Source organism: Amphiprion ocellaris, chromosome 7 (genome assembly GCF_022539595.1).
Source record: "Amphiprion ocellaris isolate individual 3 ecotype Okinawa chromosome 7, ASM2253959v1, whole genome shotgun sequence".
Lineage (NCBI taxonomy): Eukaryota > Metazoa > Chordata > Actinopteri > Pomacentridae > Amphiprion > Amphiprion ocellaris.
In genome coordinates this window covers 6,951,789-6,978,563 of record NC_072772.1, presented here as the reverse complement: position 1 = coordinate 6,978,563, position 26,775 = coordinate 6,951,789, and the positions used below count along the sequence as shown (strand labels likewise).

Below are 26,775 nucleotides of genomic sequence, written 5' to 3'. Positions count from 1 at the left end.
CTGCAAAGTCCTGAGGTGTCTGAGGGAGAACATTCAGCACGAAAGACCTGAGCTGTGGCACGATTTCATGTGAATGCTACAATGTGGCATTCGGTCGGTCATAGCACAGTGACTACACAAAGGTTTTTAGGCCACACCAACGCAACAGTTGCTCCCTCCCTGCCCTACTTACTAAATTTGGCTCCCTATGACTTCTCCCTCTTCCCAAAAATGAAATTCAAGTTGAAGGGTTGACATTTTGAGGCATCGTAGGAGATTGAGCAACCATCGCAGATGATGCTTGACATGTTTACATAATGGGACTTTCAGGGAGTGCTAGAAGTGTTGCAGAAGTGCTGCGAGCACTGTATCGCTGCACAAGGAGACTTCTTCACCACATTTGACTGTCAATGTTAAATCAGGTATGGTTTTTGGTGTTTATAGGTACAATCTCAGAATTTTTTGATGGCGCTGTTGATTTCGCTTTTTAGCTGCTAAATGCTCCACTATGTTTACCGTAGTTTCTAACTTTTTGGATCTGCTGCTTTGTGTTTGGCAGGTCGGAGTGTTCGCTGCTGCAGGAAACAAGGATGATGACTGATGAGATGACTGAAAATGAAACAGCTCAGGCTGTAAAATGAAAATATCTGAGCTGAAGAACGCTAAAAAAAAAAAAGAAAAGCTTAGTAGATATGAAGGAATCTGCAGAAGTGGCAAATAAATCTTTATGGGTTTGTCGCTACAAATAATTTCTTCCATGCTGTAGTAATTTAATCCATTCTTAATGTAAAATGTTGATTAGTGAAGCCTAAAGGAGATGTGTCATTTACCTAGGTTGCTGTACACTCAGATGCTAGTCACTTTGCTCTGTATAATGTGCCCTAGATAAAGACAGAGCTGTCAGTGGTGATAATCATCACTGACAATTTGAAAATGAAAGAAAAACCATCTCCACTCCTTATCTAGCATGGCAGCACAGTGAGAGAACTGACAGACTCCAGTAGCCTATGATTGAGTAACATTTCTGTAAATTACATATTGATTTTTCTAATGATAAAGTGCTAATTAATGACATCCCTCCTGTTACACTGGGGAAAGGAAGAGTGTAACACGCTAAAACCTTTAGGCCTGAGTCCGGTCTTCTCTCTGAAATGAAATCCATTTCTAGTGGCATGCTGATTATTCTCTAATCACTGGAATGTTCATGCAGTGTTTTTGGCAATAAGTCATTTCATGCTTGTATCAATTGCCACGTAAATTCAGGCTGAGCTCTAAAGCCTCCTGCAGCCTCTTAATTACGATGTTCTCAGTGAGCATGGGATGGGAGGAGAGGAGGAGGAGAGAGGGAGCATTACTAAATGTCATGCCTGCAGACTTGTTATGAACCTGGAATGTAATAACAAAATTGGACAAATGATTTACTGAATTTTCTGTTCACAAAATTCAACACACTAGTCTGCTGCAGCTGGACACGAAGGCTGTAATTGCAGCTCCTCCAATTACTCGCAGTTACACAGTTGCTTTCCGGATACTTCACGGCGTTCTATGTGCATGGATTGTACCCAAGTCATTCCTCTTGCACAAGGCACTAACCTGTCACTTACATCATTTCTAGTGGCCAGCTAGTTTAATTCACTGCGAGTTGACCATGAAATTAACACACTGTATATCTTGGCGCAGAACGCTGGGGTTGATACATTAGCTTTGTTTCAAAGCATTTAATGGGCGCATACATCAAAACAATCTGGCAGCATTCCTGCAGAGTGCTGGAAACAAATGAGCAATTTTATTCCATTATTCATAGAATTATGTCTGACCTGCAACAGTAACAGCCTATTTGTGAGGCAGAGACCTTATGCCCAGAATAATTCTTAGGCTGGCGGAGGCCAAAAACACCATGAATATTGCAGACACTAGCATATGTTTGGAATCTGAAGCAGTCTTCCAGGAAGCTATCATTTAAATCCCAGAAGAATTTTATGACGGAAGAAGACAGCTGAAAGCACAGAACAATAAGAAATACAAAACAGAAAACCCCTCAAAGTGAAAAAAAAATGTATTTAAATTACATACGGCTGCTTCTTTTAATTACAAAGCCTTGCATCCAAAGAGCAAATTATTTTTCAGGGAAATCAGAAACATGCCGTGGACCTCGAAGGCTGCACTGTCGGCAGTGGGTGGCTGAAATACTGACACATGAAAAAACAAACTATACAGGAGGAGAGCAGCAGATAATGGAGATGAGACTCTATCTAACCTGTGCTCATCTCAGTGAAGCCCTGAGTGTTTCACATCGATCACCTGAGTGTTTCTCATCAAGACCAAGTAACCCCTCAGCTTTGAGACTAGATATCCCTTTTGTGTTTGAAGAGCACAGCAGGACAAGAAGATGTGATACTGTGCACCAGAAATATCTGCACGGCTTTGAACAGTCATGCTGAAATTTGTTTTACATTATACTGTGGAATTTATTATCACACATTTCCTCAACTTGCCCATTTTTTTTTTTAAAAGTGAATTTGGTATTGAGGAGATGCAAAGGGAAAGCAGCTCACAGGATTTCGTGCTCTCTGATCAAAAACAAACTGTAAGCACATTTGATCTATGCTGACTAGCCATGATGATTATTTGAGCTTTGCTGGCTCAGCTCTGTAGTTGGTGAACTGAAGGTGACAGGGGGGCTCACTGTGGTCTTCTGGACCATCGCTGACTCTTTCACATATCATTTGAATACGATTTTTTCCCCCGTTTTCTATTTAATTCCCTGCCTCGTCATTTCACGTCGCATTCCCTGCTTTAATGCAGAAAATCAATGTCATCAATGTGAATGCCTTTTGCTGCTCTACTATTCTGTGTTTGAGTCACTTGATTTAGTGTGTTTGTAAGCTTTTCTCCAGATTATTCATTGTGTTGTGGACTGAATGTAAGTGTGAGCATTTTTCCTATAAATTCTTTGTGCTACTCCCAGCCCAGTCAGAAATGCAGCCAAATCTGCCACCAATTTAATTGGATCAGCAGGCTGATGGGATTGGAAGCTGTTAAGCATACAGTATACACAGGCATTACAAACAGCTCAAAAATTTAATGAAAGCCATCTGGTTTAGAAAGCCATATTTGTATTGTGGTAGTGAGACAGATAGATGGAGTTAAATTTCCAAATGGTCTGTAGCACTGAATCTTAAAAAGAGGAAGCTTCACCTTAGAAGAGTCAATTTTAGGTCCATCCTCATTAACCTAATGCCTAGTCAATGTCTTAGTGTCTAAATATTTCTAATGATCTAATCACAAACCCAAACCTGTCTGTACAACAGGACATTGTAGAGACAAAGAACTTGTTTCACATTCCCTCACTAATCCTGATCGGATGCGATCAGCTCAGCAATCAGCTCAGCTTGATTACATATCGAACTTTCTGTCTGGATTTCTTTGTCTGGGCTGAATGATAAGCAGAATAGAATAACAGTATGTGTTTCATTAAAATGAAAGCTCCATCAGGCTGATTAAAACAGCCACGTGCTGAATATATTTCCTCTACATATCACTAATGACTTTCTGTTAGGAGCTAAATGTGTGACAAAGAAAAAGCTCTGCCACAACCAAAGTCACGTGGGTTTCAAAACACACATTAATTCAGTATTTATTCAGAAATATTTAAAAACAATTAGTGTTCAGAAAATCTGGGTAATTGTAGTTACTGACCAAGAGCACCATGCCCTTTTGGGTGTTTATTTATAGCAGAGAAATAATTAACAAAGTGATGAAAAAGCGTACACACTTGTTTTGCTTAAAATGACTTTTTTAAGTTAATTAGCAATTAGTAAGTTCATTAGTGTTAAGTGTGTCTGTGTCGCAGTGAGAAATTCACACTCAACAGAAACACTCTCAACAAAGCATGACTGTGTGAGGTGTTCGATAAATTTCACATGAAGTAGTGTGAAAAGTAAAATGAATCCCGACTGGTGGTGACTGTCTTGATGTCTGATTGTACAGAACATGGCAGGTTTGAGCTGGGCGAGGGAGGAAAAAGGAAAAAAAGGGGCAGGAACAGAAAGAGCAAGAAGAAAAAAGTATGAAGAACAATGAAAGGAAAGGGAAATGCAAAGGTCGGAGGGGGTGTGGTGGAATGGTGGACATGCAGGGGATTGTGGGATGACGGCAGAAAGAAAGTAACGGAGCATAGAAAGGAAGTCAGCTGTGAAGTCGGCACGCAATTTCAACTTTCCAAAGCAGACCCTACAGTAAGCTGTGATTCAAGCCTTGGGATTTGGAAGATAATAGGCTGTAATACAATTGTCAACACTGAGTCATCCAGACACGGGGCTCAGAGGGGGAGTCGGTGGTAATGGGCCTGACACAGAGTAATCAATACGCCAGAACTCCTCACACATAGTTTAAGAGTCTGAGAGGTGGAACACTACACTAAACTGTTTACCTTCATTCACACAAACATCCCGCTAGCGTCTGCTAATCTGGAAAGATAAAAAGAGACTGGGGAACTTCAGGTCTAATAAATTTATGTTTAACAAGCGGTCCCAGTGTGCATTTTCATAGCGTTGGAAAGTTTTTTTTAGGGGAACTTTAAGGAGGCAAGGAGGTCTGCTTTACATATCAAACATGCCAGGTCATCGGTAATCTCTCACACAAACTCTGCTGATCTCAACAATCCACTCTGGTTTCCACCAATGTCAATCAGAATCACAATCAGAATGCTTTCGATCACACACGTTTTCTTCATGAATCCCAATCATGTTATAATCCTTCGACTGTGAACAGACCTCAAGGCCAAACCTATTAACCTTCAAAATTAGCAATAAATGATTAATGAATGGCGTTCATGAATACTGATACTCAAGTCAATGCAATTGTCATTCTTCTCTCTCTGTGTGAGAGAAAGTCAGAGCACAAGACTTAAAAGTTTCTGTGAGAGCTATGCACGATTTTTGCTCCTGACACTCTTTTTACTCACCGTGGGCTCATTATTTACTGCAATATAAAGTCCTACACATCTATGGAAACGGCACAACCTCGGCAGGAAGCAGCAAACTTAGAAATTTCTATTGAACGCAACATTTATTTGCTCCGAGTGGAAGCACACGCAAGGAGCTGTGAGGTCAGATGAGTCATAATGATTCTTCAAAGGTTTTGCCTGACTTGGCTAAAGTGGCTATCTGTGTGCTTCCAACCGCTGCACCTTTCAAAACTAGCAATAACACAAAATAACAGCAAGCCTTTACAGATTCAATAGCTGCTTATTTTCTGCAATAAACAGCGACAAATGAGGCCACCATTAAGAGATGATATTTTAATAAAGTAGAGTGTTTTCAATGCCAATAAATAAATGATTAACACACGACTGCCATTCAGATTATTAATGGTCTGTGCAAACTGATATTATGGATGATGAACTGATTGAAAGTACCAATGAGGCATTTTACAGTCTCCATATCAGAGACATCTGCATATTCGCTCTTCAAAATTGTCTCTTTCTACAATGAAAAACTGCTAAATGACTGTATAATCACATGGAAGATCAACTCCAACTCCAGGTGCTACCTCATGTTATTGCAATTTCAGATGCTTATGTCAACTTGTCATAGGAATTCTGACTTTGGCATGGATAATAAGCTCCTCAGGGCTCTAATAAAGGTAACCGCTGTTATGACATTTGTTGGTTGATGAGTGGTGACTTCTGTTACATGAGCTCTTTGACATTCAAATTTCATTTTATTAAATCTGTTTTCACTGAGCTAGCTCCACTGTCACATTGCTTTTCTCCAGTATAGTTCATCACACAGAATGATCCCTTTATTAATGACTTTATTGGATCGTTAATGGTGCATGGAGACTATGGATGAGACAGATCAGACTGGAAGATGAGTGGTGGACTCAATCAATTATCATCTAAATCAAAAGCAGAATGGCGGAGACAAAGGATACACATCCTATCAGAGTTGTTCACAGCTGATATGCGCATCCTCAAAAATCTAACTACACCTCAGAGCTACAGTGGCTGCGGACCTATGATTTGCAAGCTTGGGCTGATTTGGTCTCTAAGGTTGTTACAATTTGTTGATAGTGAAGATAATGTTTACAGAGTTGAAGAGGACATTTACACATGCTAATTTTCTGCTCGCAGAAATCGCTGCTCTCCATCTCAGGGAATGAAGCAAAGTAAATACGGCCACTCCACAGCAGCAGCATAAGTTACTCGGATGTCACTTGAGTTATGTGAGTGGCCCACTGTTGCTCTTTATGGCAAATTCTGAAATGTAAACAGCATCACTGTGAGGAATGTAAATAAACCCAATGCAGTCTGAACCGATACTGACCTATAAATTAACCCTATGCCATACATAGACTGACTTTTACTGTTTCCATCAACTTTAAATCCCAATTAAGGATAACTGAGAAAATAATCTAAGATCCTGTCAACCTTCTGAATGTCAATATGATCTTGAATATAGTAAAAAAGTGTTTCAATCAGAAACATCAGGACAAATGTCTCCAGTGGAAGTGAATCAATTATAGCCACATAAGAATTTCTGCCTTTATCTGGTTACTGCCTGTGTTTATGGTGAGTATTTATACCACTCTGGACTCAATAAATGTGATTCTTAGCAAAGTTGAAATGGCATCTTTGCATTACAAATGAGTAGCAAGCAGACAATATTTGGTGACACACGCTTGTTGTGACATAATAATGACATAATTTATATTCTGGCTGGATGCAGCTTTCTGTTGTCACCGTCCACGTAGCCTATTACCTTTTCTATTACTCAGTTGATTGATTCTCAAACTCTGTGTCTAAACAGGGAAATATGAACTTTACATAAGCCGTGGAGGGGAATTAATTAAATCCCAATCATTTTCACAGTCACAGTGGCTGCCCTCTAAAGCAGTTTGACTGACAAGACATTTTTTTGGGTTTATAAATCTTCTGTACCACAGTGCACACAGGAGATGGAGGGTGAGGTTGATGTGAAGTGTTTTTTTTCTCTTTTTTTTTAATAGGAATGCTTCCTCCATTCATTCACATTCACAGATATGGGACAAGAAACTTTACCAGAACAATAAACTTGTGAAATTGAATTCTGTATCACCTAGACAGTATTGTTATTAAGGCCAGACACGCCCAGAGAGAAAGAGTGAGAGAAGCTAAGAGGAAAAGACACGGACAATGAGAGAAGGGATGCAGGACGCAGCCTTTGGCAGTGAAGAAAGAATTGAAATTACAAGGACGGACAGCGGCTATACTCTCTGTTCAAGTAAGTTCTACAAAATTAGTGGAAAAAAAGATATTTTGAGTAAGACATAGGGAGAAAATTAGAAAAGGTTATTTTTGCAGGTCGGGGAGGCGGGCATATATTTCATCTGTTCTTCAGTGGCACATTCAATCATAAAACATTTTATTATTTGACAGTGTTGGGAGGAATAATTAGAAACATGGAGCATGTCGAGCCCAGAGCCCCAAACGGCCAAGAACAAATGGCAGGGAGCACGTCAGTGTCTCCAAAAGAAAAGGGATTAACTACTGACTAACAGCATCAGACATGCTTCAGAAGTAAAACCTCACTCCCCTCATCACCCTTTCATACAAACCTGCCAATCAGCTCTTTAACTAACATGAATGGAGAAAGGAGGAAAGAGAACGATGAGTTCAAATTAATGTGTTTGGTGTGTGTTCACTTGAGGACTTGTATTGGGTCCAAGTGAGGAGACGCAGCTCATTTCTGCACCAGTGTCGCTGGTTTATGACAGCAACGCTACAAGACATAAATTACACAGCTCATTTCCATGACGCAGACAGACAGGCAGGTAGATAAGCAGGCCAAGATGTTACAACTGTATGTATGCGTGAGAGATGGGATGTTGGGTGGGTGAGCATGTTCATGAGTTTATTTATTTGAGTTTTACCATTTGTGTGTGTGTGTGTGTGTGTGTGTGTGTGTGTGTGTGTGTGTGTGTGTGTGTGTGTGTGTGCGTGCGACAGTCAGGAAGTGTTGGCAGCTTTTCAGGCATGGATGCATGACAATGACTGCAGTGACAAGAGGGATCACGGGTGTGTGGAGGGGAAATGGAACATGAAGAACAAAACAAACAGGCGGAGGAGTATGTGGGGGGTTGAACTGATGGCCCCCGCTTTGCAGAGAGGGATAATATGTCAGCCGGCGCTGTGTGTCAAAGCCTGTTTTTGATTGCTTTGTGTGGATGTGAATGTGTGTGTGTGTGTGTGTGAGACAGAGGGAGAAAGTGAACCCGCATGCTTGCATCAACACTCAAAATGACATCACAAAGTGAACGTGTGCCCAATCCCGTGCTCATCTAACCTTCAAATGACATTAGGCATCCCGTCAACATGTGATGAGTCACTCCCAAACTGATGTGATTTATTCAATCCTGCAGAGTAGCTTGGATCGCGGGATACAAATCACTTAGATGGGAGCCGTGGAGCGGGGACTGACTGTGCGAGTGTCGTGGATGTGTGCGTTCCCCCATTTGTTTTGATTGCTTTGTGTGCATGCACCCATCAGACATGCAATATGTGCGTGCGTGACTCTTGTGCGTGTTGCATTAAGTTAAAGCTGAAGAAGCTGCATGATGTTGGCTGCAAAGTTGTCTTTTCACAGAGAGAAGCAGTAAAAGCCCTGTCTAGCTCCTCAGTTTCCCAGCTTTTCCACGAATCGTGTTTTTATCTCTCCACTCACTGTGACCCAAGGGCCAAGATTTCTATTAGATCTTACAATTAAGGCCCAGGATATTAACAGCTGGTATTAAGTGGACTTAATGGGGAGAGAGGAAAATGAATTGGCGCTGAGAGCCTTATCACGAGATATAAAGGAAACAGTGTTTGGTACGTCTGAGTGATGCCTGTGTGCTTCTTTTCCATCTCATCACCTGCATGTTTAATTCTGATCAGCATCGCCAACTAAAGGGAATACGTGTTTCTAGATTAAACATTACATTATCCAGGACCAATGCCTCTGAAATCACAGAGCAGAATTAATGTAGTGAGAATCATGTTTCAGGCATCGTTATGAAGTACTACTGTCTAAACTGTACGACTGTTAATAAAGAAACAGGCCAAAGAAAAAGAAAAGAAAAGAGATTTCACGTCCGGCAGCATCCTCTGAAGATTATTAGTCCATCTAATGATAGCCAGTGAAAGGTCATTCTTTCAAATCTTCTCCATAGAGATCTTAGCAATAAATGGTTTTCATTTAGAAGTGCAAACAAACATGCAGACAACATTTCTGGGGAGTGAGAGAGACAGGATGAAAACAACTCACATCGTTACCATGCACTTGAATCGAATATTACATCAGGCCGCATTCACTAGAAAGCAGTGCAATAATTCTACATGATGATGATGAGAGAAAAGAAGCATCTGTACCACTTCTTCCTTCCCTAATTTCTCACCCCAGATTAATAACATCAACACATGACAGAATAAACCAAACAAAGACAAAATGAAGACTGAAAGCACTCAAATCCATAAGTGGGCATGACAAAAACCCTGACTGGAGATGGGTAGCTGCTTGAGGACGCTGATGAGCATCTTGAGATGATGATTCAGGGGAAACAGATGAGGCAGGGGAGCAGTCTGGCAGATCGTTAGTCAGGGATGTCAGGCCCAGATACAAATGAAGTGTCAGCAGAGGAGGAAGACAGAAGCAGGCGATGGTTGGACAAAATAGGGGGACACAAAGGATGCAGCAGATGCAGGACGGAAAAGTCAACAGCGATTAATGTTTGTAAGCCTTCACAATTTATGACGTAATTGTGGAATATCACAGCAGTTTATGCAGTTACCCACTATAGTGATGTACATTGTTAGAAAACACAAAAATTAATGTTAAAACATGCATAAATAATCTTACATGTCCCTCTCTTTAGAGTTCTACATATTTATAAACACTTTCAATAATGTTGATTATTACCAGAGGCAGCTTACATCCTTAAGAGATTATTTCAAAAGCAACACCGTATGTATGTTTATGTAAATATTCTTAATATGGCAGCATGTTTGTTTACACATCGTTATTTTGTTATCAGTTTGTGAAGCAGACAGGTGTCTGACATTTTCTCTCATGTGAAGAGCTTCTAGTTGTTTGTGAAAGCGCTGTAATTATATTCAGAATATTTTATAAGCAGAGTATGTGATTGTAATGCAATTATCTTTTTGCCAAATTCAGTGATTATTTTCTCACGCTGAATAAAAAACTAACAGTTGCGGCTCATACCAATCCACACAGCGCTATTCCAGCATGTCCTGTGCTAGTTTGTATTTGTGCTCATGACAAGGCTAAAGGAAGTGGGAGGAAAGAATGGAGAAAGGTGGGAGATAAGAGTGAGGGACGATAAATCTGGCACATACTATCTAAATATCATCAATGTTACTCTAGAATCACACACTGCACTTTTAAAATATTATTTATTTTTCCTTCACTGGTCAAAAGAACAGGATAAGAGACTGAGAGAGAAAGATGATAATTCATACAGATCTTATACCAGATTCAAACAACATAGTCTTCAGTTTTATGTTATGTCCTTGTGGTAACTTTGCTAAAATATTCTAATTTATCCTTCTTGAAAGATAGTACTGCAGTTGTTTTAATGAACTAGTTTGAACACAGTGTGCTTTATTTGTATAATTTAATAATGTTGTACTCAAAGATAATCCCACCTGGATCACATCTCAGAGACAAACACAGCTTGATGAAAAAAAAGCAATAAAAGAGACAATATGAGAGAAGTTGCAGGCTGAACTATCTAAAAAGGTCCAACTAAATACCCAGCCAGATTCCATTAGCCAGTTAATGTGTAATGTTATTGCAATATTTACATCTTTGCCCTACAAGCTGAGTTTCTTGAGCTGTTGGCTTTTCATTTCTGCACCGCCTGTTCTGATTGGATGAGTGGGCAGTGTGAATACATGCTGCGGGTAACCTCAGTTAAAGTTTTGTTTCTTCTGGTTAAATGATTAACGTTGTGAATGTATTTATCGGAATTCAGGTCCTCTACAAAACAGTCACGTATGAAGTTGTGTGATTAATGTAGCCACCATATCATGCATGCTGGTAGAAGCTGCTCCCCAGTCAGCACTAACCACAGCATCGAGGTTTCCCTAAAATTACCACAAAACTGTAAACCCACTGATTAGCTCTCACCACCTCCATCATGTAATTACAGCCTAAATGGAAAGCCATGACAGCAGTTCAGATGGATTACGCATTCTTTTGATCAAAATATATAGTAAACATTCATCCAAGACACGTACTTTTAGACGGTCAGTGACTCTAATCTGAAGCTCAAAATTCAGCATTCATTTTTATAGTAGTTTAATTAGGTGCCATTGGAAGGTGAAACCTGCCGCCCACACAGACATTAGTGCAAAACATTTCTGTAATTGTAACAAAGTAAACTGCGGTAGCCTCAAGCTAATTTAAATTTAAGAGAGCAGAAATCACATTATAAAAGCGTTGAATGAAATAGAAGCCACAACCTTTGTGGCACTGGCAAATAAATCTCAGGAAAATGTTAATAAACACAGCCGAATGAAAAATAAATACTAACACCTCTGAGTTTTATGTGTTATTTATGGCATAATCACACAGAACCTGGTTTGGACAAGTAAAAGTACAAGAAAACTAACTGTAGATACACACTAAATCCTTTCAGAAAAATAATATGCAGTACGACTCCATCAAACTCGTGATCACTACCCTGAAAAATGAGTCATGACTGTTAAAACTCTGCGAAGCTTAATAAAGTCCAACTGATATTAAGGCACAAACAATAACTTTACTGCAGTGCCTCCACAACCAAAGACATGCCATACTTAGACAAATGGCGATTACTGTTGTATTTTATCTACCTTAACTTAATTTGTCAAATGTAAAGAGCAAATAAACGCATTGAGTCAGTTGATTATCTCACAAAACCACCATTTTTCCCATCATATTATTTTTAAAAGTGATGCTGAATTCCTGTTGCCCAGCACTGTTTATCTCCAAGTAATCACGCTCATTAAATTCACTGTTAGGAAGAAGGAAAGTAAATGCCAGGTCACAGGTCTGCGAGTGTAAAAGCTTTTCAGGGTGAAAGGTGAAGCAGTAAATGATGAGACTAACTTTTAAACAGACTTAAGAAATGTTATTTACTTCCTGCTATAATAGAAATATCAGGACCCACTATCATTACGAGTGCACACATACATTCACACACCTATGAACTGACACACACATGGAAAGATTAGTGACCGTACAATCGTCATCTTTATCATCTATCTTGCTTCCTGTATGCCTGCGACTTAAAAACCAATCAATCAGAAGGATAGCTTACACCCCAAGCTGAATTAATTTGAACTAGTAACAAATGGAAAAAAACTGATAATTTGTTAGCACTAAAAAAAACTCTATATAAGATTTTCAGATAAGGAATATGACTTTTTCTGATTTGCTGCCCCGGAAGTTGCATTTAAGCAGCTGAACTTGGGGCAGATTGCAGTTATAGACCCTATTTCTCTTTTAGCATTGTTTTCATCTTTCTCTCTGAATAAAAAACTGTATTTTGGAGGCAAATCTGCACCTACTAGCTGCCGACAGAAGCTGAAACCTTTGTGATTTCAAGTTTGGTGTAAACATTGATCACTTATTTAGTACAGAAAAAAGTAAAGCTTCCAGGAAAAGCACAAGCAGAGCAAGGCAGAAAAATACATCAATAATACTGGGCTTCTTCTACATCAATAAATTTAATCAAAACGCTATTCTAAAGTAATGTATTCAGCTTTCTAGCTGTAATTTCTAAAAACTTTTACAGTTTTAGCCTCTTCTGTCCGCAAGCCACATTCACTGTGAGGGACTTCTTCACTGTCTGGAAGTCATTCCTGTATGCTAGTATATGAAAGTTCAGGCAAAGACTAGCAGCTATGTGTTGCTTTTTATTTAATCTGGGAAAATTTATGCCCTAGAAACCCCAGCCAACTTTACTTGAGATAGAAGTACATTCACCACATCCAATGGTTAGTCCTCAGCATGTTCTCCCATAGCTGTAAAACATACTGTTTTAAAATACAAATAAGTAACCACAATTCAAATCCGTAGTAATCAACACAACAAAATGAGAGTTTATCTATAAATATGCACACACAATGCTACGACAAACTATTTTGTTGCTGTAAAAAAAAAAAAAAAAAAAAAAACTGTTTCAAAAACTGATTAGAAAAATAGACGGTAACGTAAATTGCATAAATGCCATTTAAAAATGTACTGGAAAGATGTGACATTAGACTATAAAAATAAATACTTAACACTGTTGTAGTTACATAAAAAACGTTTTGGTTGCGATGTGCACTAGAGTCTCAGATAAACTCTGTCAACACTATACTCGTAGTACGCCTGCTAAACAGTGTGATCTGCATATCTGTACTGTTCTTGGTGCCATGACAATAACACGTTTGGGACTGAATGTTCTAAGTGCTTTATACTGTTTGAACAAATGACCGATGCTGCCGTTTTCTGGACAGAACGGCCTCATGAAATTAAAGTGTACATTAATAAAAAGATGAAAAAGCGACCCTGACATTCAAAGTATTATTGTCATTTTCACAGATGTAACTATCCCTGAGTTTGGAAAATGGGGGAAGAATGAACTGAACTGTGAGAGAACATAATGAAACTTGTCCCTGTGCTATTTTGTGCCTGTGTGCATTTATGTAAATGTGTGTGCAGGACATGATGCACAAGCGGCGAAGCCATTTAAAATTGCAATAAATAGGATGAATCACTTACTTTGACAGCTAAGGAGACAAAAAGTGCTTCTATTTTTTCGCTCGCAGTTTTTGCATTATATCAGTGGCTGCCAAGGGCACACTGCTGACCATTTTAATGATGTTAGCTGAGGCTATTAACAGCGTCGCCACTGAGCAATAGCTGGAATTTAAGAAAATGGTGGTAATGGTAGTGGGAGGGGTCATCCTCTAGCATTTATCTTGAATCTGGGTGCTTTGCTGTGCCCTCCAGCAGACCTGCACACCAACACCAGGGGAAAATGATGAGGAAGATTATTTAGGTGTGGAGACAAAGCAAAAAGCAAGCAGGTAAAAGAAATGGAAAAGAGAAAAGAGAGCTACAATAAGTGACTATGTCAAGGGCTGTGGAGAAAAACACGAAGATGGCAGCAGCCCACTCTTAATGAGTCATAAATCAGCCTGATATGAATCATCTCTACAGAGCTATTAGAGCAAAGTGTTTTGAACCTCATTAATTTTCATTAGGGAGAAGCTATCTGCTAAGTTTACTGTAGCATCAAATTTTCTCCAAGCGGCTATCGTTATGATCTTGCAATAACTCTCGTGGATCCTTTAGCCTCTATTTGACTAAACACCATTATTCCCAAATTTGAGGTCACTTCCTCTGTTCATACATCGTTGAATGGTCAAATGCGTTTAAAAAAAATGGGGAACACCTTATCCCCAGCTGTCCTCCTCCTAATATTTGCACTGTAGATCATATAAAACAGCATGTAAAATCCTGTTTACCTTCAACACAGCATTTATGAAACCAACAACCCTCCATAAAAGGATTTTACATTCAACAAAACCTGCAGAAGTAACTTTTGTGTATACCGAGTGGGGATAAAGTACTTAAGAAGTGCCTATTAGATATTTCACTCATAATGATTCAGCGGTTCTCCTGCTACTGCTTCGAAAGCAACTTTGCAAAGACACATTTCCTTTAGGTGCCTCCTCAGCTCTTTTTCTATTTGCCTCTGTCATCTATTTTGAAGACACTGTCATTGTAAACAATATGCAACATACAGTATGAATCTTTATCAACAATTTCACATAATCACAGTTAAGCATCTATGCATTCCACAGTATGTAAAGTACTGTGATCAAATCAATATGAAACATTTCATGAGCACAACTACATCTTAATATATTTATGTAAAATTCAAGGATTACAGCTGTAAGATGTTGATCACAAAGCTAAACACAAGTATATGCACCACATGATGTACTCTACCTGAACAATTAGAAGAGCTGAGCATCACAGTGTAAGATTAGTTTGCAATAGAAAACGCAAACCAACTTAAACAAAAAGTAAATCACTGAAATGCAATTATTTTGAAATGTCTGTCATACTCATTCACAAAGAAAGAAAGAAAGAAAGAGAGTTGTAGAGGAAGGCTGTGTGGAGCTCGTCTCAGCTCATTCATTGACAGAAGTTACTCTGAGGATGATGACTTCATCCTTCATTAAATGGGAGCTTGGCTGGCGTTCCACAATCATAATTATAAGAAAGGCGGCAGCAGAGATTACACAAGCAGTAGTAATAGTGGGAATTATATCAATTATTGTTATTTGTTTGGTCCAGAAATGCACTTCAACTGATGAGGGCAGTGACCAGAGCCACTGCAGCTACTTGAACTCGACCTTTAATTTGCAGTCACATTAAATGAGCGAGAAAATCAGCAATATGACATAAATAAATTGATCTGTGCAACAATGCCTCTGACTAAGCTCCATCCATTGAATTATTAAAGTGAGAAGTAGTAATCAAAGCGTACTATTTTAATACACAGCACAGCTCCTGTAGGTGTGAAATCTATATTCTAACATCATCCCGTTTACTTACCAGAGAGGTGAAGATGTAAGTGTAGTAGACGGACAGCATTCCCAGCTCTGACGCCTGCAGAGAAACACAAAAGAAAGAGGGGCGGGAGATAAAGAAACAAGTTAGAAAAAGAAAGCACAGTAAGCGCAAAACAGAAATTTCAGGATTGGGTTTTTAAGAAAAGATGTTTAGTTGGAGATCAGAGAGACAGGAGGGATGGGGAGGGGAGCAAACAGAAAGCAGAGAGACCGAATACAGCGGGGAGAGAAGTTGAGAGGTCAGTGATTTAGTGTAACTCTAGCTCCACTCTGAGCCGACAGATCAAATCCACATCTTGATAAGACCCGACACATTCTTATCTGATGAAGGCTCTCAATGGAGCAATTAATTTTGGTGGTACATTAGCATGCTGGTCGACACTCTGTCTTACAATTTGATTAAATCAAAGTCAGAGCGAGGAGCAGTTGTGAAGGACAGGGTGAACTTTTCATAGTTTCATTTCATTAAAGTGATTATCAAAAAAGAAAATCGTTCAGCTATAGGCTTTGGTTTAATCGTGCTGTGGTGGTTGTTTCAAAGAGCATTCTCTTTTTCCAACAATGTTTTGTTATACATCATTTTCACCTGAAGTGCGGAACTTTTGTCTCCATCTTCCGGCAGTGAGAGTAATTTCACAAACGCTGTCACATGTGCTTATCATATATGCATTTTCTAGACAGTAATCCTTCCTCTGAACGCTCAGGTTATGTCATATCTGCAGCATCAGAAGGCTTTCTTGGATGCCTCCCAGGTCTTTCCGGCCGTACCCCTCGTTGCTGCAGCCTACTATATCTACTTTAGCTCTGGAAAACCAATAATTATTGTTGACATAAAACGGATTACAACCAGTGCACCAGTGTGCCGATGTTGCTGTTTAAAAGGCTTGTATACTTTAAAATAGAGAGATTTACCTGCTGCAGATAGGCAAAGGCTTAAATATAGTAGATGTTCATTTATATGTGAGAGTCCTGGTCTCTAGCTTTAACCCTGTGTGAAATTCTTCTTGTGCATAAATTAAACCTCGTGCCACTTTTGAGACACTGCTCAAAGCGTTATTTTTTCACACCTGGTTGGGCTGAAATTTGCATATTTCCATAATAATTACCGCCGCATTGACATAATTTCAAGGTTGTATATCATCAGAAGGTGTTTAATAACAGATATTTAGCTGTCAGATCTGGAAAAGTGTAACCTGTGTGTGTGCTATTAGTTTGAGTGTTTGCCACTCGGTTGTTGAATATTCAACCGAGGTGTTCTTAAGGAGCATAAATAATAAACCACTAAGATGTAGAAAGGCAGCAATTATTATAGCAAAAACATCTGAATACATCTTTCATTATTAAACTCCAAATAACCTCTCAAGATGTCTTTATAAAGCTTCCTCCTCTGAGTATATGTAGCGCACTGTCACTACTATAAGCTTGTCTATGCAAAGCAATTATATGTTCCAGGGAAGTTGTTTGCTAGCATCTGGCCTGCAGTTATACAGAACAAGGAAAACTAGTAAATGGCACAAGATGGCTGAGATTTTGCTTTCTTCACAGAGATTATGGAAAGTGATATTTCAGCCCACTGCATGTTGTCTTTCAGTGACCTGTGCCTTCCCTGCTACCAAACACAAACTGATATTATAACCTAAATCGCCCACATTTCATTCAGAATACACAATACCACTCAAACAAGCAGTTGATGAAATATCCTTTTGGTCTACTTTTCGAGCATTCGAAATAAGCTCCTCTGCCTTTTTTCTACTCTGGATCTCCTTGTTCAAGCACAGCTTTGGTCAGAGTGCACACGGATTCCACTGCCTCCCATATACTGGGCTCACTATCTAGCCCACTCTGGTTCTGTACAGCTGTGTACAACAGCGGAGGCCTGACTGAACGAGATTACATTCAGAATGCTAACACAGCTGACCTAAACCCCTCTGAATGCTAAAACCTCGGAGAGTGAGACCTTTGTCTGAAGAGGGTTTGATGTAAGATGTAAACAGACAAATAAGGGGGAATGTCTTGCGTGACAATGGACGATTCTGTCCCTCTAAACAAACTGGGCGCTCTTATCAACATCTGAGACTGGCAAATATGCCGGCACACAGCTTTGATATGTTTGGCATCTACGCACTCCACATGAGAGGTAGAACTGCCAACTTTCCAACAGTCTGTCTAAGGATTGTCTCTTGACAGACAAAGAGACAGACCATACGACATCCAAAGATGACAAAAGAGTGAGACATAGAGGGATGGATATGCAAGACCACATGGTGAGGGAAGTGTGAAGAAATAAAGTGAAATCGTCTTCTCTGAATTTGGGCAGAGAACACGGAGAGAACAGAGTGTGTGAAAAGAGAACAGCTCCATATTGAAACTGAAGATACAGGCGGATGGAAGAAGGGGGACGGACTAAGGGAGAAAGAGAGACATCCCAGTGTGGACTCCCGCTGCTCTGTGGCTCAGGGCTGCCTGGGTTGCTATGGTGACTGGATGACCACTGATGGCAGTCTGAAAACTTGACTGAGAGTGGAAACTGCTGAGAGATATACAGTTTACAGTGTATAGAGTCTACATTAGAGAATATAGAGTAAGATGTCATTATCCTTCCCTCTCTTCTCAACCCATCTTCCAGCTCCTTCTGAGGCACACCAACTCATTCCCAAATGCCAGATCTGATAAGTGATCCCTCTGCTAAGTTCTGGGTCTACCTTGGGGTCTTGTCCCAGTTGGTTGTGCATAGAAATCCTCCAAGGGCAGGTGCTCAGGAGGCATCTTAATCAGATGCCCGAACCACCTCAGCTGGCTCCTTTTCACACAAAGGAGCAGCGACTTTACTCCAAGCTCCCACAGGAAGCATGAGCTCCTCATCCTATCTAAGGCTTGGCTGCTTATATTCATGATCTAATTTTATTGGTTAATGCCCAGAGTTCATGACTAGTTGTGGACTTGGCAGAGAAATATTAGCTATGTGTGTGTTTTTTTAATGCATTATTAGAGAAGAGACCAAGAGGTGGACAACTGAAGTACAGAAGATTTCCACCTAATTTGCTTCACTGACTAACAGAACATTTCCTTAAAAAAAGATGACAAATTTGTATTTATTGATTAATTTAAAGGCATCATTAAAAAAATGTTGCATTTTTGTATACTGTTTTATATGCTACATTTTAATTTTGTGTTTGTACACCTGCTCTTTGACCAACTTACTCTTTAGAGAGAATTGTGATCCCAACAGGGCTCTCTGGTAAAAGAAAGGTTAAAATAGACACTTCTTTAACTTCATCATATGCAGTGGATTAGAGAGAAGACAAAAGGGCTCCTTCATTTTATGGCTATGTTCTTAATCATACTAACCCATAAAACCTTGCAGAATTCTCATTTATGGACAATGAATCATTGGAATATGGCTTCATTTAATGCTGTCATCCATATACAGTAATTTGATGTAGCTGGTCTGTTTGACAAGGTCGCCTGAGGTCATTTGCCTTTCATTTTGAACTATGTTTTTAGAACCTAAACTATGTAAAACTACAGGAAAATTCACCTTCCATTCAAGGCTGTATTAAACTGTTTTGATTACAGGATGAACAAACATTCAATGCATTATTTAGTTTATTTTGTGTTCTGTGTGAACTTAAAATTGTCCATTTTCGTTTGTAAATTGGCAACAGAAATAGAAATTCAGCTAAAACCACAAGACAACTTGGTTTTTGCTTTTAGTGTTAGAGGCTTAACAACGTTATCTACTGCGGTGGAATTACTTTTAGCTTGGATATTCAACAGATATTCACTCCGGATACGGTGGCGTCTTCTTACTCAGTTTTTACCCAGTGTTTGCAGTATGAGGAACACAAGATTCCATCAATAACTCACCATTTCAACAACACAATAGCAGCGTTACTGTCAACACCTTTCTGCTGACTTGCCCACATTAGTGAAAATTATGCAAAAAATTTCTACAAATGCAGCAAATGCATACAACTCACGCAGTAAACCTATTTTGATTGCTAATGTGCAATTAATTTATTCAACATAAATATTTAAACAGGCCCAGTGACTCCAAAACCACACCAGGTATTTTTACTATGTGGCCTGTGGAGGGATACATTTAATATTGATTTGGAGCCACTGGACCACATGACACGGGAGCCGTTACAAGAAAAAGCAGATCCTTCCACTGAAACTATCATATAAAACAGAAAAAAACCCACTGAAATCATATAAAAAGGTGGCTTATTTGTTGAACAAATTTTAAATATGTGGTGTGGATTTTAAGTTACTGGATCACATGACATGAAACTGGTCTGCTGCAATGTTCCACATCAATTTAATTACACATTAGCAAAATCAAACCAAAATAGGTGTGCTGCATGAGGCTAATTTAGTATTAGTATAATTTATTGCTGGTCCCTCAGTCAAACCCCCGTGGCTAAGATAAAGGGCTTGGGAGCTAATAGATCTCTTCCTGCCAGCATAGAGTGACATTGAGGAAAAAGACTTTGCTGGATCTGGAGTGAATGTCAGCCAGTAGGATAATAGATAGATATATACCAATAAAAGCACACAACAAGTTGTTCAAGTACGGTCTTAGTGTAACTTCTATTCCAGTTGCCAGTTTAAAGATAACAAAAACTACATGGATTTCATGTTACACCACAAAAAGCGTAAAAGCTAAATAATGAACTGCATATCTAGTTATGCTGTAATGTTAAGACTTAAAGAATTGCTTTCAGCCTTGAAATGTTGTTGCCACTGGCGACTGTACTTTTCAAACAGTTATATAAATGCAGATTGATATTAAGATACAGTGGTATGAGTGAAGATATGGAATAAGAAAAAATCAGTGCATGAACAACATGGCGATTATGTGAAGCATACGAACCCGCTCCAAAATGATATGTGACATGGTGGCATTGGCATCGACTATAATGGTGGCAGTCTTGTCATCTCGAATCTCCTTTAAGAGTGGGGTTGGGTCCTGGCTGTCATCAAGCATGCGCACAGAGAGAGTCTCCTTGGAGATGAGGAACTGCCTGAGGAGCTGCTCCAGGTTCAATAAGCCTGCAGGTAAGACACACACACACACACACACACACACACACACACACACACCAAAAAGTTAAGGAAAGTTAAGCATATTGTGATGATTAATCCTGTAATGAGCCATAGACTTATACATAACCATGCATCCATTATTTGTTTTTCTGTCGTTTTGACAACGATGAATAAAAGAATTTCAATGCAGAATAGCTGCACCGATCACTTTTAATTGGAATTATTGTAAAGCTATCAAACGCAAAGGGACGTTTCAGCAACTTCTCTTGTAATCTATCCCGTGATAATAGACCACTTGACTCCAGTGGGTAAGTGGGATTTGCCCTAATTAAAGCATAGCCGACTTAATCAAAACAGTCCCGGCAGCATTTTACTAGTCACTTTGCATCCATATATTAGCAGATCCTGAGAGGTTATGGGCTAATTTTCCATATAGGAGTTCAAAGTAATTTGTCAGGTGTGTTACAGTGAGAAAAACACAACCTGGATAAATCTAAGGGCCCTAGTTATGTGGTGGCTTAGTTTGGTATTTTTCAAACTTAGATTTTGCCAATCTGTGTGGTGATGCCAAGCACAGAGCGAATGGTGCCCAAATATGAAGAGAGGCACAAACAGGAGGAAGGTTCCGTCAAATGAAGCAGCGCAAAGTGAATTACTGCACTGAGAATAGTTTTACAATCGCATCTGTCTTTTGTGTAACTTCAATCCACTGCTACTTTGGTGATTTAATCAAGAGCCAACTCAATACATGGGCCAAATGTGCACCAATAGTGGAATATAAATAAATTATTTCAACAATCCGGTGTCTATTTAAATCAGCAGCAACAAAAAAAATAAAAAATAAAAAAAAAATGCATGTTTAATGTAGTTGAAGCATAAATCAGTTTGCATTTACCTGCAGCTACTTTATACTACACAAAAGAGTTTCTCCTTCAGTTCATTAAATCCCTGCTGGAATGTCAAGTCAGCAGGACATATATATTAATAAATCTGCAGCCTCTGATTTGACAAGTGTTGAGCTAAATTGCAGTGCCATTACGAACGACTATGACACCAGGCTGCTGTAAAAAAAAAAAAAAAATCACATATTTTTAAAGAATAACACTGTTGTTTCATGTGTAATGGTGCAATGGTTTCAGTTGTGTCAAATTTAATGATAGAATTCAGTCTTTTAAAATATAGATACAGTAGAAGTAAAATTAAAATAGCATTGCAGTGATGCAGTCTTACAAATGGATTCATCACCTATATTCATTGATTTTTTTCTAACATCAATGTTCAAGTTGTAAATAAAAAACCTCCACCATCTGCCTCTGGCTGCAGATTTGTGGCGTGATGTGATCATGTTTTGCTGCTCTGTAGCTTTGTTGAGCTGTTATGCTTTCCTGTGACTGGCACAGCTGCTTCTGTGCAAAGAGACCAAGGATGTGACTGGCTGAGAGTGTATTTTATTAATCATCACAACCTAAGATTTATATTCCATTTTAGCCAGCTTTTTTTTCTCCACATTGCATTTCTAGAGATGTGTCTTGGAGACAGCCATATAGTCTGTGTGCCCAAGATCTACCACTTTGCACTAGGGAGATTAAAATAGGGCCCTAAGAGTAGTAAACTACAGCATGTTGGTGTGACAGTTATGCTGGCCTCGCCTTGACAGTTTGGCAGAGCTTATCACACTCATGTATCATTTCTTGATACTGGCGAGTAGAGTTGTACAAGATGGAAATAATGTTGTCAGAAAGAACTTGCATCAGCACAGCCTTTGCCTGCTTTTTCCATTATTAAGCAATAGTAAAACAGCACTCTTGACTTTGGCACATATTTAATGTGATTTTTGTCACGGTGACTGCCCATTCAATTCATCTGTCACTTGGACACCAGCTTTGGTATAGCAATTTTAGGTTATCAAGTTCACTCTTTTTAAATTTTCCTCTTTCAGTTTTCCAATAGTGCATTACCCAAGCCAACAGTACCTCCCCAGTCACCAGCATCATGTCTGAGAGCGTCTGTAATTATGTCTCAGGGTCTGCGTGTCTCTTAGACTGTCTGTGTGGCAGTGAATCAGGTGAGTTTGTCTTTCTGTTCCTGGCCACCTGTGACTGTGAACTCATGAAACATCACTCCTGGCTGCTGCTTGCGTGCCTCCTTGTGACTCGAACCTGTCAGATCAGCTTCCTCTGTAGTATAACACAGAATAACTTTGATGAGCTTGAAATAACTTCTGCTAGAGCGCCATCCTTGCCTGCCTCCTGCAACCACTCTCTATCGTGTCTTGCAGGGCATCAAATACAATCAAGTTGAGTTCATGACATTAGACAGCGCACTGTACTAGATGTTGTTAGCTAAACAGCCTACACACTCAAACAGAGTGACACTCAGAAGAAAGTTCATATTCTCTTTTGTGTTTGGGCTGCACAGGATTCAAAAGGGAGTCAGAATCTTTTTTTTTTTCACTTGGGTGCTTTACAGCTGCCATGTTGTTCCCTCACTGTTTCAATCAAATGAAAAACAAGCAGCTGAAAGAAATATTTGTTTTTTTGTAGTTAGACTTGTATATGTCCCTGTACTGAGAAAACGGGTTTTGTGGAACTCTGTATATGTTGTCCTGTAAACTACAAATGTGTTCTTTTCCACAGAATTTGAAGCCGTGTATATATACTTGTTATTTTTGTCTTTCCAAGTTTAAGACCTTGAAAATAAGTATATTTTTGTAAAGTGAAAATATTGAGGACAGTCAGAGAGGGTGGAAACTGAGACCTGTTTCAAAACCAATTAACAAGGACTGTGTTTTAATGTCTCTTGTTGTGGCTCAGTGCAACCTAAACTCAACCAGTGTTTACATGTGTTTGCTTCTCTAATGCTCTCTGTGTTCACATTTACCATATTTTAATACAGTCAAATTCTCAATACATGTTCTCATTCACATATTCTTTGTTTCTGTTGTCAGACAACAGAAAAAGTATAAAATAGTGACTGAAGACAGCTCAATAAGTGCTCATTTCTGAACCATTTCCAAGCTGTTGCTCTGCCTTGCTAAAGTACTGATTTTACAACCACAGTGTCATCTAACAAACTCATCATACACATGAGCTAAAACAAACAGCAGTGCTGTGAATTCAGTAATATTTTCATGTGAAATTACCACTCAGTGACCAAGCCAAAAGCACTAGAAAGCCCTGGTGTCCCCGAAAGGACACAGAGAGAGTTTTCTTCCTGAAGGGAGCATGAGAAACAGCAGTTGAGCTACAATTAAAACTACAGACACTAAAACAGCCTGTTTAGAACTGTGCAAAAACTAGGCGTTATAAGGTCATAGTGAAATGAATCATCTTTGCAGTATTTTGTGTTGAAAAACTAAAAGTCACATTCTGGGGACATGTGAGACTTTAACGCATTTGCTGAAAAGGCGCACAATATGGAACCTCATGCTCTAAAATTTGTTCTCTCTGACCTCCAGTGGTTTTAACTCTAAGAGCATGTGACATCACACTGTGGCACATGTGGAGGTACAACAAAGCACACACAACCAAATTCACCAGCCCTGGAAATAAGCAAATCTTTAAGGATTAAACAGGGCTTAAACAGAGAAAGAGTTGTGGTTAGCTGATTAAAAGTAGGGCGAGGATGTAGGGAACACACTATATCCTCACAAGTATAGACGTACACAGTCGTCTGTGTGTTAGCGAGACCAAACTTCCTCATTGGCATGGATGACATGTGGCCCCGACTCTCTCTCAGACACACAGATAAAGGTGAGGGCTGACATTCAACTTAGGCAACCACTCATTTACTTTTCACAAACTGTCGCCACAGGATGCCTACAAGATCTCACACACAAACACAGACACGCACACACACACAAGCAAAGCACCGCTACACAAATAGTGCTGCAATACAGAGGCAACGGCAGTGTAAAAAACATTAACCTGTGAATATTACACAGGAGCTGAAATGAATTCCTTGACATGTGTAGGTGACTAATCTACAATAAAACCCTCGGTCACCAATGAAGCTTTTAACGAAGGCCCAGAAACTATTAGAGCAGCTCTACATAATGGTGACTCATGATTTAGCCTTGAGCAGAAAGTAAGACCTAGTTTTATGACTTTGCCACCAACGGGGCCATCACTTTAAAGTGTTGTAGACAAGATGACGTGTCAAAACGTTATGCATGCATGCTAAGTATGTCTGAGCATATTCCCCTTCCCATTAACCCAAACAACCATATAAGTGGAGCCATCAATACAGCCTGTCACAACATGGTGGTAATCTGATGTGATCCTGCTGATCATTGCTGCTCTCTCTGCAAACAGTCTTCATATACATTCCTTATATGAAATACGGGAACCTGCAAAGGACTTATCTTGAGAAAAGGTTCATATATGAGTTTATAAGGCTTATTGTGATATCACTCTATGGCACCCAATTTTGTCAGTGACCACTAAGGTTAAAAATGTTTGTTGATGAACTACTTTTTATGGTAAAAATTAAACTAAACCTATATTCAAAGCCAGATTTCACAAATTAAGACTAAATGAAAAAGTTCCAGATGGATGAATCAAATTATAAATGAACTTAACAATGGTTTAAAGTCTTTTTAATTAACTTGCAGCATCTGTGGAATCACTCTGTAGCTTCTGATAAGTATCTTTTTTACAGAAGCAGCTGACCTATTGTCCTACCATTAATAAGAAGAACCGTTAACTTTATGTGTCTGTCAGTAATGGTATTCGAAACAGATTCTCGAACTAAACTCATCAAGAATAAACAAAAAGCTAAAAGCCTGCAGGCACCATCCAACATTTACAAAACGGTAGGCCAGCATTGATCTGACACTGCTAATGTAACACAGGTGCTATGGATGTAACATTAATGTTCCTTTTAGTCTAATATCTTAAATGTTGCTGTCAGAAGGAATAACTTCCAGGATTAATGAAGTCATCCTTTAGATGCTCCCCAAAGAAATATCACTGAATTAATGCTTTCTACCTATTCTTTTCTTACGCTAAACCACGACATTAAACTCTCAGTGAATCACCTTCTGAATGACTTGCTGCTTTCAGTGAGGAGAACATGTATCTGCGCTAATGCTAATTTAATGCTAAGTGAGCAGGACCAACGGGAAGCGATACTGTTCACACAGCCAGAGTTTGGACATGATAATGTTCACCAGATTTACAGATGAGAGTCTGTCTGTTGTATCTGTGCAGAGCAGAGGGACACAGATGCTGTGTGTGAGCAAGTATACTCAGCTGACTGTGGCTTTTCCATTAACCTCACGATAGAGGAGAATAACACCTGTAACCATGGTAATCATACACAAAAAAATGGTGACAGGGGCAGCAGAAGCATACATAGAAGATATAAAAATTAAAAACTATCCTGAAAATTTAGACTAATATGTTTTAAATGTATTAAAATACAACTGAAACTAAAACTAAAACTACATCAGAAGCCAAAATGAATACTGTTATACAAGTGGCAGTCCTACATCTAAAAAATGACCATGGTAGAAACCTTGGTTTAAAAAAAAAAAAAAAGGCAGATTTCAGGTAAACATTATTTTGGGAGAAAAAAAACTTCCACAAAATAATCTTCTATCTGAAAGCTCTGGTTTTGTGGTCAAAGTACAGGTAATAGTGCAAATAGGGGAGAGAGGACAGATTGAAATGCTTGCAATTTGCTGGATTTAACCTCTTAACATTCATGCCCCTTCTTACAAAAGACTAAAAGCCTAGAAGCACTTTGTTTGTTGGACTCTTAGGGTGAAAATAGAGCATGGCACACACTGATTCGTCAAGTTAGTGCCCCTATAGACGACAGGAGAGGTAAGAAACAATCATTTTGCTGTGTGCACACTTATATTACAAGGTAAGGATTTATTGCTCTTGCTGCTGCTGCTGCTGCTGCTGTGGCATTGGAATCTGAATTATGAGGCTTTTGCTTTCAAAAATGATAATTCAAAAAGGGCCAATGCCATTCAAAATACAGCACCAATGTGTTGAGGGCGTTAGACCCAAAAAGTCCTAAACACATGACAAACCTCTGCAGACTACATGAGCATCAGAAGAGGTCTCTGAGTGTGTGTGTTG

General features: G+C 39.2%; 1 protein-coding gene across 3 annotated transcripts in view; it reads right to left on the bottom strand.

Annotated features, from left to right (window-relative positions):
- Positions 1–26,775, bottom strand: part of grik4 (glutamate receptor, ionotropic, kainate 4) — a 304,795-nt gene that overhangs the window by 58,729 nt on the left and 219,291 nt on the right. For all 3 annotated transcript variants that reach the window (XM_035953556.2, XM_023281819.3, XM_055012535.1), the window contains exons 7-8: positions 20,511–20,689; positions 15,618–15,671 (exon numbers count right to left, since the gene is read on the bottom strand). In XM_035953556.2, the coding sequence (XP_035809449.2) occupies positions 15,618–15,671; positions 20,511–20,689 (233 nt within the window). The remainder of the gene's footprint in view (positions 1–15,617; positions 15,672–20,510; positions 20,690–26,775) is intronic.